Consider the following 16,137-nt stretch of genomic DNA (forward strand, 5'->3'; position numbering starts at 1 on the left):
GGAGAGCATCCTCACACAGAACATGACATCGTGGTTCGGGAACAGCTGTGTGAAGGACCAAAAAGCTCTCCAGAGAGTGATCCATACAGCAGAACGCTGCTGCAGGATTGCTCTCCCCCCGCTTCAGGACACCTACACCAGGAGATGCCGGACTAGAGCAGCGCAGATACTGAAGGACCCGTCCCATCCTGGCAACAAACTGTTCCAACTTCTGCAATCTGGTAGAAGGTTCCGCATCTTCCGGGCAAGGACAGAGAGACTCAAGAGGAGCTTCTATCCCCAAGCCATCCGTGCCCTAAATACACACACCCGCCCTCTCACATCATCTATAATTGACTGAGACAGGACTCTCTTCCAGACACTCTAAACCAAGGCACAATGTACATTTCAAATTCCTTTAATTTTAAATATGTTTATATTGTCTATCCTGCAAAATAGTCAGATGTCTATTCATATTAATGTACAGAATTCACCTGCTTGCTGCTACTACTGCACATTCACCCAGTGTATATGCTATATAAATATATATATATATATATATATATATATATATATATATATATATATATATATATATATATATATATATTAGGGGTGCAACGATATTCGTATCGATATTGAACCGTTCGATACAGTGCTTTCGGTTCGGTACGCATATGTATCGAACAATGCAACATTTGTAATTTATTTTATCAATTTTCCTTCTGACGATGCTGTCTGTGTTGAGCGCTCAGTGAATCTGTGTTCGACTACTCCGCCTAGGCTGCACTGTCGAGCGCAGATCCCCTGAGCGCTCCACACAGACAGCATAGTCAGAAGGAAGAGCGCAGGGCAAGCTAGCGAGACAGAAGTTAAGCTCTCCTTTCAACAGGCAAATTGAACCTCATTCAGATCTGGCGTTTGGAATTATTTTGGTTTTCATGTGACGTATGACCCTGAAGGTAAGCGAGTCATGGACTAAAGTAAAACAGTATGTTGGATGTGCCATGCAATGCTCTATTACATTGGTGTGAACTAGTGTGTTACCGCAGTTAGCTCGTTAACGTGTTGGCCGTCTAGCCCCATGCACGGAGCGATCGGCGGTAGCTCGTTAACGGAGTTTTGCCGTGTTGTGGCGTTAAGGTCATTTCAACGAGATTAACCTGAAAGCACTAGTGGGAACACAACGAATATGACTGCACATTTACGCCGACATCATCCTAGTGCAAAGACAAGTGGAAGCAGACAAAAAAAGCAACTTTAGCCGAGTCATTTAGACAGCTGTTAGCACATGATTCTCCTTATGCTGCTGAGAATATAGCCCAGAAGAAGCGGATAGTATAGCTTTTATTTTGGAAAGAGCCATTTCTCTGTAATAAACTCTCTTTTCCAAAGATGAGTGATTCCTCAATCAGATACAGGGCTTGCAATATCGCTAGCCCGACGTCCCGGAGCTAGCGATTTTTTTCAGTCGGGCTACCAAAATCTATCTCTGCCCTGCCCGTCGGGCTATTGTAGGAAAAATATATGTCAATGCTTTTGCATTCTTTCAGAAATGTAGCTGGGTAATTATGTCATTGGCATCGGTGAGCCACTGTCAATATGTGACATATTGAAATTGCGTTTGAATTTGCACTTGTTTTTTTGCTTTCACTTTGCAATCGTGCGAACTGTGTATAGAGAGCGACAGCACTGATCTGTGAGTGATGATAATTTGTGCACCAATTCCTCTGACATCGTCTTATTAATCGTTAGCTTACTATGCAAACATGACAAGTGAAATCTCCCGCAGCAAGCTTAAACATGTGAGAGGTTGATCGCGCAGAGAATCGCTGAGCTTATGTGAGTGCGTGTGTAAAAGCATTTCAGTTCTGCTGAGCCAAATAAGACAGGTCAGGGTGAAGAAGTGACAGCCAAAGAAAAGCTTGCCACAAAACGGAGAAGTTATGACAAATCAGACTATAAGGCAAAAAGAAAGTGCAGCTTTATGGTTTCATGGACAAAAGAATTTCTGTGGCTGCAATATGACGAGCTAAATAACCAGGGCTGCACATAAGTGGTCCGCAGGTGCGCATTCACTGCCAAAATAAAAAACACGCACAAGGGTTAGGGTTAAATTTAAAAACTGTACTTTTGAGTTAAAATATATATTTATAATTTTAATAAATGACAAATTAAAAATGCATGAACATTTTTTTTGTATCGAAAAAATATCGAACCGTGACACCAAAGTATCGAACCGAACCGAACCGTGAATTTTGTGTATCGTTGCACCCCTAATATATATATATATATATAATGTTCTTCCTCTACCCCCCCCCCCCCCCCCCCCCCAATTTTTGCACATGTCGAGGAGCGTGTCAGGCTACATTTCACTGTGTGTTATACCAGCCGCTGGTTTTTTTTTTCTTTTTTCTTTTTTTATTTAACTGACTTCCGACAAGTAAGTCTCAATACTGAATAAATGTAAACTTTTTAAAATTATGCGAAACTGCAAAATGCTTGGCTGTGTCTCTAATAAAACCTCTATAACTTTGCTCTGTTTCACTTCAGCAGCACCAGGTAATGTTTATATGTTGATTTCTGTTTTATCCTCAGTTACTTTGACATCTGCTGTGATGCTTACACCTTTGATAAAGTCTCACAAGTGTCAGCTCTCTTTTTATAGATATAAAAATCAGAATTATAAAATAATATTTCTGGCTGTCTGAGGCAAAATTTCCTCGATTCAAATCAAACCAAATCGAATCGAATCATGGATTGAATCGATCCATGTGAATCGGAATCGAATCCATTCTAAAGATCAGTGACGATACCCAGCCCTACTCTTGAGGTTTATAAAAAGGTGAAATACATGGGTCACTTTATTACTGATCAAATGAATGATGACGATTAGATATATATATATATTTATATAGACAATGTTGTAAGCTCTATATCCAGGCAAATACCACTGCATGTAAGTTCAGCTTCTGTTCAGTGGCTTTGCTTAAAGCAGTGGTTCTTTTCTCAATGAGTACCACCTCATAAAATATATGGCTCTTGAAGTACCACCCTCATAACTGACATTAAAGTACAGTAGTATAGGTCTATTTAACTCCACATACAGTTTACAGGAGACAATTTTATTTCTTATATGAATGTTATATATTTCAACTGTCATAAAGCGGATGTGACAAATGATGATAATAATAACAACTGTACTGGATTAAAACATCCACGCTTTGTACATTAATGCTTTGTATTTTGTTCTATTTAATCTGAACAAGAACCTAAAAAACAGTCAGTGATCACTGCTGGCCTCTCTTGGTTGAGAACCACTGGCTTAAAACGTATTGCACAGCACTATATACTGCTTCCTTGTGGTCATCTTACAAGCAATGCAGCATCCAGAAGCTGCATGTTGCATATAATGATGCAATGAGAATCCTGCGTGGGATACCTCGAGGGGTAGTGCCAGTCAGATGTTTGTACCTGTGGGTATTTGGACCTTTAACAAAGTTAATGTTCACGTTTCGGGAACGACAGAATGGTGGTTCTCTAAGGATTGATTGATTGACTGATGGGTAGAGCAAAGGATTCTACCCTTTCAACTATTTCTCTGCAACGGGAACGAATGACTCTTCAAACGTGTGCTGCACCAATATTTATTTGGTGTTTAAACATGTGCATGGAAAAGAAACAGAAAGTGTAATATGTTTTGTAAAATATTACATGTGATACAACAGATAAAGGTAAAATTTATTTATGAAGTCATATATGAATGGAAGCATTCAGTAAAAAGTGATTGATCGGAATAGAATATCCCTGCAGTGTGTCGTGAAGAGTAGGGGGTACAAAAAAGAGTCACTAAAAAGTTGCAAAAAACTTGAAATAAATGACCCTTATTGTCACACACCTACTTTAGAACTTAAGGAATACTACAAGACTAAATAATTTTGTTTAGACCCAGCCACACTCAGATTCATTGTAAGAATCGAGTTGTGTACCATCAACTTCCACCTCACAAAGTGTCAGGTATTCTGTTCTCCCAGGAATAATGATGTTTATGTAGCGACCTTCCATTCCATTGCATGCAAAGGTTTGTGATGCCCCAGCAGCGATGGATGAGATTACAGCACATCTGAAAACAAATGACAAGAAAAAAGATTAACAAGTAACATAAGACTAATGTAAAACAAAAATTGGATAAATGTCCCTCTCAGATAGTTAAGATGCTGCTCGAAATTGTATGGTGGACGTAACTCTAAAAAAGGAGGTAGAAGTAGAATTTTTTATAAACATAATTAATGATTGCCACATATATGACTGTTATGATAAAGTTTCAAAGATGAGTAGCTCATTTACCTGGGATTCGCATTGCCATTGTCATTAAGTGAATTTCCAATGCGGATCTCAGCTCCATTGATCCTCTCAGGGCAACAGTCTTGTCTGTTGGTGATAGTTACAGTGTTGATTTTATATGTCTTCAAAAGGTCAAGTCTCCACCATGGATTCAAGTCATTGTTTGTATGGGCACAGGATCCCTGGTTGTAGTTGCTGGCACGATTCCCATCAATGGCATTTTCGGGTTTGGCATTCCCATACGTTGAAGACTGAGCCACTTGTCCAAGTCTGGCAACATTAGTCTCTGAAAAGTTGCAAATATTAGCAATAATATGATAAGAAGAACTCCAAAACCCATTATGTATTCATTAAACGTGGAACACACAAGATGAATTGGACAAGATTTACCTGAAAGTGTACCATCAACTTCCAGCTCACAAAGTGTCAGGTATTCTGTTCTCCCAGGAATAACGATGTTTATGTAGCGACCTTCCATTCCATTGCATGCAAAGGTTTGTGATGCCCCAGCAGCGATGGATGAGATTACAGCACATCTGAAAACAAATGACAAGAAAAAAGATTAACAAGTAACATAAGATTAATGTAAAACAAAAATTTGTATAAATGTCCCTCTCAGATAGTTAAGATGCTGCTCGAAATTGTATGGTGGACGTAACTCTAAAAAACGAGGTAGAAGTAGCATTTGTTTTATAAACATAATTAATGATTGCCACATATATGACTGTTATGACAAAGTTTCAAAGATGAATAGCTCATTTACCTGGGATTCGCATTGCCATTGTCATTAAGTGAATTTCCAATGCGGATCTCAGCTCCATTGATCCTCTCAGGGCAACAGTCTTGTCTGTTGGTGATAGTCACAGTGTTGATTTTATATGTCTTCAAAAGGTCAAGTCTCCACCATGGATTCAAGTTGTTGTTTGTATGGGCACAGGATCCCTGGTTGTAGTTGCTGGCACGATTCCCATCAATGGCATTTTCGGGTTTGGCATTCCCATACGTTGAAGATTGAGCCACTTGTCCAAGTCTGGCAACATTAGTCTCTGAAAAGTTGCATATATTAGCAATAATATGATAAGAAGAACTCCAAAACCCATTATGTGTTCATTAAACGTGGAACACACAAGAAGAATTGGACAAGATTTACCTGAAAGTGTACCATCAACTTCCACCTCACAAAGTGTCAGGTATTCTGTTCTCCCAGGAATAACGATGTTTATGTAGCGACCTTCCATTCCATTGCATGCAAAGGTTTGTGATGCCCCAGCAGCGATGGATGAGATTACAGCACATCTGAAATCAAATGACAAGAAAAAAGATTAACAAGTAACATAAGACTAATGTAAAACAAAAATTGGATAAATGTCCCTCTCAGATAGTTAAGATGCTGCTCGAAATTGTATGGTGGACGTAACTCTAAAAAAGGAGGTAGAAGTAGAATTTTTTATAAACATAATTAATGATTGCCACATATATGACTGTTATGATAAAGTTTCAAAGATGAGTAGCTCATTTACCTGGGATTCGCATTGCCATTGTCATTAAGTGAATTTCCAATGCGGATCTCAGCTCCATTGATCCTCTCAGGGCAACAGTCTTGTCTGTTGGTGATAGTTACAGTGTTGATTTTATATGTCTTCAAAAGGTCAAGTCTCCACCATGGATTCAAGTCATTGTTTGTATGGGCACAGGATCCCTGGTTGTAGTTTCTGGCACGATTCCCATCAATGGCATTTTCGGGTTTGGCATTCCCATACGTTGAAGATTGAGCCACTTGTCCAAGTCTGGCAACATTAGTCTCTAAAAAGTTGCAAATATTAGCAATAATATGATAAGAAGAACTCCAAGACCCATTATGTATTCATTAAACGTGGAACACACAAGATGAATTGGACAAGATTTACCTGAAAGTGTACCATCAACTTCCACCTCACAAAGTGTCAGGTATTCTGTTCTCCCAGGAATAACGATGTTTATGTAGCGACCTTCCATTCCATTGCATGCAAAGGTTTGTGATGCCCCAGCAGCGATGGATGAGATTATAGCACATCTGAAAACAAATGACAAGAAAAAAGATTAACAAGTAACATAAGACTAATGTAAAACAAAAATTTGTATAAATGTCCCTCTCAGATAGTTAAGATGCTGCTCGAAATTGTATGGTGGACGTAACTCTAAAAAACGAGGTAGAAGTAGCATTTGTTTTATAAACATAATTAATGATTGCCACATATATGACTGTTATGACAAAGTTTCAAAGATGAATAGCTCATTTACCTGGGATTCGCATTGCCATTGTCATTAAGTGAATTTCCAATGCGGATCTCAGCTCCATTGATCCTCTCAGGGCAACAGTCTTGTCTGTTGGTGATAGTTACAGTGTTGATTTTATATGTCTTCAAAAGGTCAAGTCTCCACCATGGATTCAAGTTGTTGTTTGTATGGGCACAGGATCCCTGGTTGTAGTTGCTGGCACGATTCCCATCAATGGCATTTTCGGGTTTGGCATTCCCATACGTTGAAGATTGAGCCACTTGTCCAAGTCTGGCAACATTAGTCTCTGAAAAGTTGCATATATTAGCAATAATATGATAAGAAGAACTCCAAAACCCATTATGTGTTCATTAAACGTGGAACACACAAGAAGAATTGGACAAGATTTACCTGAAAGTGTACCATCAACTTCCACCTCACAAAGTGTCAGGTATTCTGTTCTCCCAGGAATAACGATGTTTATGTAGCGACCTTCCATTCCATTGCATGCAAAGGTTTGTGATGCCCCAGCAGCGATGGATGAGATTACAGCACATCTGAAATCAAATGACAAGAAAAAAGATTAACAAGTAACATAAGACTAATGTAAAACAAAAATTGGATAAATGTCCCTCTCAGATAGTTAAGATGCTGCTCGAAATTGTATGGTGGACGTAACTCTAAAAAAGGAGGTAGAAGTAGAATTTTTTATAAACATAATTAATGATTGCCACATATATGACTGTTATGATAAAGTTTCAAAGATGAGTAGCTCATTTACCTGGGATTCGCATTGCCATTGTCATTAAGTGAATTTCCAATGCGGATCTCAGCTCCATTGATCCTCTCAGGGCAACAGTCTTGTCTGTTGGTGATAGTTACAGTGTTGATTTTATATGTCTTCAAAAGGTCAAGTCTCCACCATGGATTCAAGTCATTGTTTGTATGGGCACAGGATCCCTGGTTGTAGTTGCTGGCACGATTCCCATCAATGGCATTTTCGGGTTTGGCATTCCCATACGTTGAAGATTGAGCCACTTGTCCAAGTCTGGCAACATTAGTCTCTGAAAAGTTGCAAATATTAGCAATAATATGATAAGAAGAACTCCAAAACCCATTATGTATTCATTAAACGTGGAACACACAAGATGAATTGGACAAGATTTACCTGAAAGTGTACCATCAACTTCCACCTCACAAAGTGTCAGGTATTCTGTTCTCCCAGGAATAACGATGTTTATGTAGCGACCTTCCATTCCATTGCATGCAAAGGTTTGTGATGCCCCAGCAGCGATGGATGAGATTACAGCACATCTGAAAACAAATGACAAGAAAAAAGATTAACAAGTAACATAAGATTAATGTAAAACAAAAATTTGTATAAATGTCCCTCTCAGATAGTTAAGATGCTGCTCGAAATTGTATGGTGGACGTAACTCTAAAAAACGAGGTAGAAGTAGCATTTGTTTTATAAACATAATTAATGATTGCCACATATATGACTGTTATGACAAAGTTTCAAAGATGAATAGCTCATTTACCTGGGATTCGCATTGCCATTGTCATTAAGTGAATTTCCAATGCGGATCTCAGCTCCATTTATCCTCTCAGGACAACAGTCTTGTCTGTTGGTGATAGTCACAGTGTTGATTTTATATGGCTTCAAAAGGTCAAGTCTCCACCATGGATTCAAGTCATTGTTTGTATGGGCACAGGATCCCTGGTTGTAGTTGCTGGCACGATTCCCATCAATGGCATTTTCGGGTTTGGCATTCCCATAAGTTGAAGATTGAGCCACTTGTCCAAGTCTGGCAACATTAGTCTCTGAAAAGTTGCATATATTAGCAATAATATGATAAGAAGAACTCCAAAACCCATTATGTGTTCATTAAACGTGGAACACACAAGAAGAATTGGACAAGATTTACCTGAAAGTGTACCATCAACTTCCACCTCACAAAGTGTCAGGTATTCTGTTCTCCCAGGAATAACGATGTTTATGTAGCGACCTTCCATTCCATTGCATGCAAAGGTTTGTGATGCCCCAGCAGCGATGGATGAGATTACAGCACATCTGAAAACAAATGACAAGAAAAAAGATTAACAAGTAACATAAGACTAATGTAAAACAAAAATTGGATAAATGTCCCTCTCAGATAGTTAAGATGCTGCTCGAAATTGTATGGTGGACGTAACTCTAAAAAAGGAGGTAGAAGTAGAATTTTTTATAAACATAATTAATGATTGCCACATATATGACTGTTATGACAAAGTTTCAAAGATGAATAGCTCATTTACCTGGGATTCGCATTGCCATTGTCATTAAGTGAATTTCCAATGCGGATCTCAGCTCCATTTATCCTCTCAGGACAACAGTCTTGTCTGTTGGTGATAGTCACAGTGTTGATTTTATACGTCTTCAAAAGGTCAAGTCTCCACCATGGATTCAAGTCGTTATTTGTATGGGCACAGGATCCCTGGTTGTAGTTGCTGGCACGATTCCCATCAATGGCATTTTCGGGTTTGGCATTCCCATACGTTGAAGACTGAGCCACTTGTCCAATTCTGGCAACATTAGTCTCTGAAAAGTTGCAAATATTAGCAATAATATGATAAGAAGAACTCCAAAACCCATTATGTATTCATTAAACGTGGAACACACAAGATGAATTGGACAAGATTTACCTGAAAGTGTACCATCAACTTCCAGCTCACAAAGTGTCAGGTATTCTGTTCTCCCAGGAATAACGATGTTTATGTAGCGACCTTCCATTCCATTGCATGCAAAGGTTTGTGATGCCCCAGCAGCGATGGATGAGATTACAGCACATCTGAAAACAAATGACAAGAAAAAAGATTAACAAGTAACATAAGATTAATGTAAAACAAAAATTTGTATAAATGTCCCTCTCAGATAGTTAAGATGCTGCTCGAAATTGTATGGTGGACGTAACTCTAAAAAACGAGGTAGAAGTAGCATTTGTTTTATAAACATAATTAATGATTGCCACATATATGACTGTTATGACAAAGTTTCAAAGATGAATAGCTCATTTACCTGGGATTCGCATTGCCATTGTCATTAAGTGAATTTCCAATGCGGATCTCAGCTCCATTGATCCTCTCAGGGCAACAGTCTTGTCTGTTGGTGATAGTCACAGTGTTGATTTTATATGTCTTCAAAAGGTCAAGTCTCCACCATGGATTCAAGTTGTTGTTTGTATGGGCACAGGATCCCTGGTTGTAGTTGCTGGCACGATTCCCATCAATGGCATTTTCGGGTTTGGCATTCCCATACGTTGAAGATTGAGCCACTTGTCCAAGTCTGGCAACATTAGTCTCTGAAAAGTTGCATATATTAGCAATAATATGATAAGAAGAACTCCAAAACCCATTATGTGTTCATTAAACGTGGAACACACAAGAAGAATTGGACAAGATTTACCTGAAAGTGTACCATCAACTTCCACCTCACAAAGTGTCAGGTATTCTGTTCTCCCAGGAATAACGATGTTTATGTAGCGACCTTCCATTCCATTGCATGCAAAGGTTTGTGATGCCCCAGCAGCGATGGATGAGATTACAGCACATCTGAAATCAAATGACAAGAAAAAAGATTAACAAGTAACATAAGACTAATGTAAAACAAAAATTGGATAAATGTCCCTCTCAGATAGTTAAGATGCTGCTCGAAATTGTATGGTGGACATAACTCTAAAAAAGGAGGTAGAAGTAGAATTTTTTATAAACATAATTAATGATTGCCACATATATGACTGTTATGATAAAGTTTCAAAGATGAGTAGCTCATTTACCTGGGATTCGCATTGCCATTGTCATTAAGTGAATTTCCAATGCGGATCTCAGCTCCATTGATCCTCTCAGGGCAACAGTCTTGTCTGTTGGTGATAGTTACAGTGTTGATTTTATATGTCTTCAAAAGGTCAAGTCTCCACCATGGATTCAAGTCATTGTTTGTATGGGCACAGGATCCCTGGTTGTAGTTTCTGGCACGATTCCCATCAATGGCATTTTCGGGTTTGGCATTCCCATACGTTGAAGATTGAGCCACTTGTCCAAGTCTGGCAACATTAGTCTCTGAAAAGTTGCAAATATTAGCAATAATATGATAAGAAGAACTCCAAAACCCATTATGTATTCATTAAACGTGGAACACACAAGATGAATTGGACAAGATTTACCTGAAAGTGTACCATCAACTTCCACCTCACAAAGTGTCAGGTATTCTGTTCTCCCAGGAATAACGATGTTTATGTAGCGACCTTCCATTCCATTGCATGCAAAGGTTTGTGATGCCCCAGCAGCGATGGATGAGATTACAGCACATCTGAAAACAAATGACAAGAAAAAAGATTAACAAGTAACATAAGACTAATGTAAAACAAAAATTGGATAAATGTCCCTCTCAGATAGTTAAGATGCTGCTCGAAATTGTATGGTGGACGTAACTCTAAATAACAGGGTAGAAGTAGCATTTGTTTTATAAACATAATTAATGATTGCCACATATATGACTGTTATGACAAAGTTTCAAAGATGAGTAGCTCATTTACCTGGGATTCGCATTGCCATTGTCATTAAGTGAATTTCCAATGCGGATCTCAGCTCCATTGATCCTCTCAGGGCAACAGTCTTGTCTGTTGGTGATAGTCACAGTGTTGATTTTATACGTCTTCAAAAGGTCAAGTCTCCACCATGGATTCAAGTCGTTGTTTGTATGGGCACAGGATCCCTGGTTGTAGTTGCTGGCACGATTCCCATCAATGGCATTTTCGGGTTTGGCATTCCCATACGTTGAAGACTGACTCACTTGTCCAAGTCTGGCAACATTAGTCTCTGAAAAGTTGCAAATATTAGCAATAATATGATAAGAAGAACTTCAAAACCCATTATGTGTTCATTAAACGTGGAACACACGAGAAGAATTGGACAAGATTTACCTGAAAGTGTACCATTAACTTCCACCTCACAAAGTGTCAGGTATTCTGTTCTCCCAGGAATAACGATGTTTATGTAGCGACCTTCCATTCCATTGCATGCAAAGGTTTGTGATGCCCCAGCAGCGATGGATGAGATTACAGCACATCTGAAAACAAATGACCAGAAAAAAGATTAACAAGTAACATAAGACTAATGTAAAACAAAAATTTGTATAAATGTCCCTCTCAGATAGTTACGATGCTGCTCGAAATTGTATGGTGGACTTAACTCTAAAAAACGGTGTAGAAGTAGCCTTTGTTTTATAAACATTATTAATGATTGCCACATATATGACAGTTATGACAAAAGTTGAATCAAGTATAAGATGAATAGCTCATTTACCTGGGATTCGCATTGCCATTGTCATTAAGTGAATTTCCAATGCGGATCTCAGCTCCATTGATCCTCTCAGGACAACAGTCTTGTCTGTTGGTGATAGTCACAGTGTTGATTTTATACGTCTTCAAAAGGTCAAGTCTCCACCATGGATTCAAGTCGTTGTTTGTATGGGCACAGGATCCCTGGTTGTAGTTGCTGGCACGATTCCCATCAATGGCATTTTCGGGTTTGGCATTCCCATACGTTGAAGACTGAGCCACTTGTCCAAGTCTGGCAACATTTTGACCTTAATATTTAAAAGATAGAAAGATGCACAGAATTACCAAATGTAATTACCAGTGGTGTAAGTAATTTCACTAAAATATCTACAGTCAGCTTCTTTAATTGAATTTTTCTTATAATCTTTTTGAAAACACTTTTTCACTGATCTAATTAAAATATATAATTAAATGTGAATTCTTCAAATCAGTTATTTACTTAATATCTTTTCGTTTGTTAAATTAACCAAGTCCTAGAATTGCAATGAATTCACGTTTACTTATTATATTTCTTAGATACATTTTTTAATCTCACCCAAATTTCCACTCAGCTTTCCTAGAATAGACAACAAGACAAATATTCCAGCCGTAGTCAACATCCTATAGACAAAAGAAAACATTATTTCAGATAAAGTTTATCATATTTAATCTGGAGTAGAGGATTTTACAATTTTTGTTAATGGTTTGCAATTTGCAATTCCTTCTAGAGTAATTTTTTAAATACAATTGTCAATTTTTAAATTATAACAGTAATTAAGACTTGATAAGGTAGAATATTTCCAAAAATATATTAGTTTGACAGTTGAAGGTTATTAATGATATTACTGTCACATTTAAGTTAAGTACTTTTTTGATTTTTTTCCTTTGGTTTTTTGTTTTCTTTTTTTTTTCTTTTTTTTCTTTTTTCTGGTAATATATATATATATCTATATAGATATATTTTACAAAATACATGGAAAAGCATCCTATTCTACCAAGGAATTACCTTCAGTTGTAGTTAGGAGTCTCATAGGTGGTTCAATCTGCATTTTCACAAACTGAGCCATTATTATATATTCTTACAGTGATCATGTGATCATGTGACATCATGTTCAAATAATAAATGTTATTTTTGTAACTTTGCTTAGTTTCATATACACCCTTGTCAAATACCAGGTGACTCCCTTTTTCATAACAGTGCTGTGCATACAACAGAACTTTTTGTCACGGACCCAACCAGACAACCTCACTTACTGTATTTCTCTATTCTGAAAACATCATGGGATGTCATGTAATAATTCAGAATTTCCTAGTTGTTGCCAGAGGCGGAGCCAGACATTTGAAACACCTGGGGCTTAGCCCTAAATGGTGGTATGCATGTGGGATTTTTTTTTTTTTGGGGGGGGGGGGGGGGGGGGTAGAAATGACTGAAAGATTTTTTTTTTTTTTTTTTTTTTTTTTAAATGACATCAGAAACAGCAGTATGCGACATTACGTGATGGCAGAGCTTCAGTTCATCCTTTGTCATTTTTTTTTTTTTTAATAAATAGGACAGGGGGAATGAATGAGAGAAAGAGCGGGAGAGAAAGAAAGAAAACCAAGGGGGAGAAGAGACGGTGAGAAGGGGGGGGAAGAGAGAGAAAAAAAAAAAAGAACTCCTGGGTCACCTGTATGGAGAAAAAAAAAAAAACAAACAAAAAAAACAAACAGAGGAGACAGCAAACAACAAAGAGCAACATAATAATAGAGAAAACAAAGCACCATCACAATAAACTAGCTAGTCATAGATATCAATATTTACTAAATAATAAACGATATTGTGCAGCACGCAAGATAGACGGCGCACAGTGTGCTTTGAGGCAGCTGCCAAGAAAGCTTTAGTCCGCGTCTGTGAATACCCATGTGTGCATACCTGTGTGGATCAGCATGCTTGCATTCCAAAGGTTTCTCCATGTAATGATCTGCTAGGGAGTGTGGGGGGGCCACAGCCCCGTCCTCCAGGGTGTGAAGCAGGTATGGAGGAGATCAAAACTCCAGACATCCAGAGGCCCCCAGAACACAAGAGACCATGGAAGACCAACAGAGGGGCAGCCGCGCCACTGTTCCAGTAAGAGCTGAGGAGAGTCCCAAATGACTGAAAGATTAATTGGCTCTGTTTTGAGTTTTGTTCAAGAAAGAATGACTTCATAATAGGAAAAATATATATCACATGTGCAGGACACCTAAAAGTAGTTTTTTAATTAAGGAGCGAGGCAGAACAAGGTCAGGGCTGTATCAAGACACGAGGACTAAACCCCAATTCAACCAGACCCAGAACTGATCCAGAATTAAAACAGGACTACAACAGTTCAAAATCAGGACTACTTAGGACTTAACCAAGACGGAATCGGAACTAGATGATAGTAGCACTAAAAATCATCATAGACCTGCACTACACTTATTTTTTAATTCTACCAAAGTCCACTATTTAGATTGAGAAAAGTTTATATAATTATTTAGCCTTGTTGTGCAAAAAAGCCTGCATAACTTAATAAATGTAGAATTTGAAAAATAGCAAACCTAAAAAGAAACACTAGGTACGAGATACATGAGTACCTATGATACGGTGATACTTTTGGTAAACAACCATTTGACTAACATGTGTGTCTCACCTGCTCTTGTTCCATCTCTGTTCTGTCCTCATTCTCCTCTCTCTCTCTGTTCCTTTCTCTCCCTCTTAGGCAAGGCAAGGCAAGGCAAGGCAAGTTTATTTGTATAGCACAATTCAACAACAAGGTGATTCAAAGTGCTTTACAGAGACATTAGAAACAAGAACAAATAAAAACATGATTTAAAATTGATTAAAACAAGCAAATAAACTAACTAACTAATTAACAAACAAACAACAGTATATAAAATCAAAACAGATAAAATCAGAACAGTAGATAAAATCAGTAGTTAAATGTAAGTTTTGAAATTTAAGCTTAAAGTGTGGATTTGGTGCTTTATTCAAATGCAGCTGAGAACAGGTGAGTCTTCAACCTGGATTTAAATAAACTGAGTGTTTCAGCTGATCTGAGGCTTTCTGGGAGTTTGTTCCAGATATAAGGAGCATAAAAGCTGAATGCAGCTTCTCCGTGTCTGGTTCTGACTCTGGGAACTGATAAAAGACCGGATCTTAGTGCTGACAATCATCAAATATACAGTTGAAACCAGATATTTACAAACTCTTCAGATCAAAACACAAACACTTTTTTAATTGTAACATCAAATCAGACTAAATGTTTATTTTTTTAGATTGATAAATATAAAAAACATATTTGTTAACTTTAAGAGTAAAGAGATAAATTGTCTGTATTTCTTAATTGTAAATGGCACCAAATTGTATTCAAAACTGAGCCACACTTATGGAGCTCCACAATTATTTTCCTGGTGTTTTGGTTGACATCTCTTGATTTTCCCATTTCAAAGAAACAGGCTCTGTGTTTTGCCTTATATGCATCCACAGTTGTGCCACCAATTTACTCAGATGGACTCTACTAACCTATCAGAAGCTTCTTCAGCTCAGAATAGAATTGTCTGGAGTTTTCTTATTAATTAACAATAAACTTAATGTACATGTACTCCTAAATTTGATCAAAGTGATAAAAATACACAGCTCTGTCTCTCTTTATTCTGACATTTAACTAATTCAAAAGATATTTCAATATTTATTTATCCAAAACAAAACAAGTTTACTCTAAATTGATGTTTAACAGTAAAAAAAATGTTCTTGTGTTTTCCATAAAGTGTATGTAAATATCTGGTTTAAACTGTGAATATACTGCTGTGTATTGAAGTTCCTCTTGTTTTGCATAGAAATATACTGAACAAAGCATAATATATAAAATACTACCAGAGTTTTTTCTTTGAAAGAAGCCCCTTATGTCCATTCTTGTATATCAGTACATTACTGAAACCGATTTATTTAGCTGTGGAGGGTAACAACTAGAAGTGGGAATCGCCATACATCCCACGATACGATATTATCACAATACTTAACGCACGATACGATATTATTACAATTTTTTAAAATATTTTGCGATATTCGAATTCTGTACATAAAGGTAAACTTTATCAATATTCATTTTATCTAATATCAAAGTCTCACACTCAGTCTTTCTCTCATTTCAGTCAGTTTTAATGTTGACAAACTGAACGGTTTGTATTACAGTCTAGTCCA

General features: G+C 37.5%; 1 protein-coding gene and 2 pseudogenes across 3 annotated transcripts; all 3 read right to left on the minus strand.

The window, feature by feature from the left end:
* Positions 1–3,612: 3,612 nt before the first annotated feature.
* On the minus strand, positions 3,613–9,352 carry LOC147318735 (uncharacterized). The gene is made up of 15 exons (XM_086310165.1): positions 9,265–9,352; positions 8,878–9,160; positions 8,508–8,653; positions 8,121–8,403; positions 7,748–7,893; positions 7,361–7,643; positions 6,991–7,136; positions 6,604–6,886; positions 6,231–6,376; positions 5,844–6,126; positions 5,474–5,619; positions 5,087–5,369; positions 4,714–4,859; positions 4,327–4,609; positions 3,613–4,102 (listed from the first exon to the last, which is right to left on the minus strand). The coding sequence occupies exons 1-15, from the start codon at positions 9,350–9,352 to the stop codon at positions 3,922–3,924; spliced, it is 3,126 nt and encodes a 1,041-aa protein (XP_086166291.1). The 3' UTR covers positions 3,613–3,921.
* A 281-nt stretch (positions 9,353–9,633) lies between these two features.
* LOC147318736 (fucolectin-1-like) lies at positions 9,634–11,273 on the minus strand (annotated as a pseudogene). The gene is made up of 4 exons (XR_015131485.1): positions 11,154–11,273; positions 10,782–10,927; positions 10,395–10,677; positions 9,634–10,170 (listed from the first exon to the last, which is right to left on the minus strand). The product of XR_015131485.1 is annotated as a fucolectin-1-like (transcript).
* On the minus strand, positions 11,150–12,974 carry LOC147318737 (uncharacterized; annotated as a pseudogene). Its single transcript, XR_015131486.1, has 4 exons — positions 12,943–12,974; positions 12,493–12,557; positions 11,923–12,205; positions 11,150–11,686 (listed from the first exon to the last, which is right to left on the minus strand). The product of XR_015131486.1 is annotated as an uncharacterized LOC147318737 (transcript).
* Positions 12,975–16,137: the final 3,163 nt, after the last annotated feature.

This window comes from Aulonocara sp. 'chitande type north' Nkhata Bay, linkage group LG11 (assembly GCF_057382095.1).
Source record: "Aulonocara sp. 'chitande type north' Nkhata Bay isolate Kocher_YH1m ecotype deep benthic linkage group LG11, A_spYH_male_GT1.1, whole genome shotgun sequence".
Lineage (NCBI taxonomy): Eukaryota > Metazoa > Chordata > Actinopteri > Cichliformes > Cichlidae > Aulonocara > Aulonocara sp. 'chitande type north' Nkhata Bay.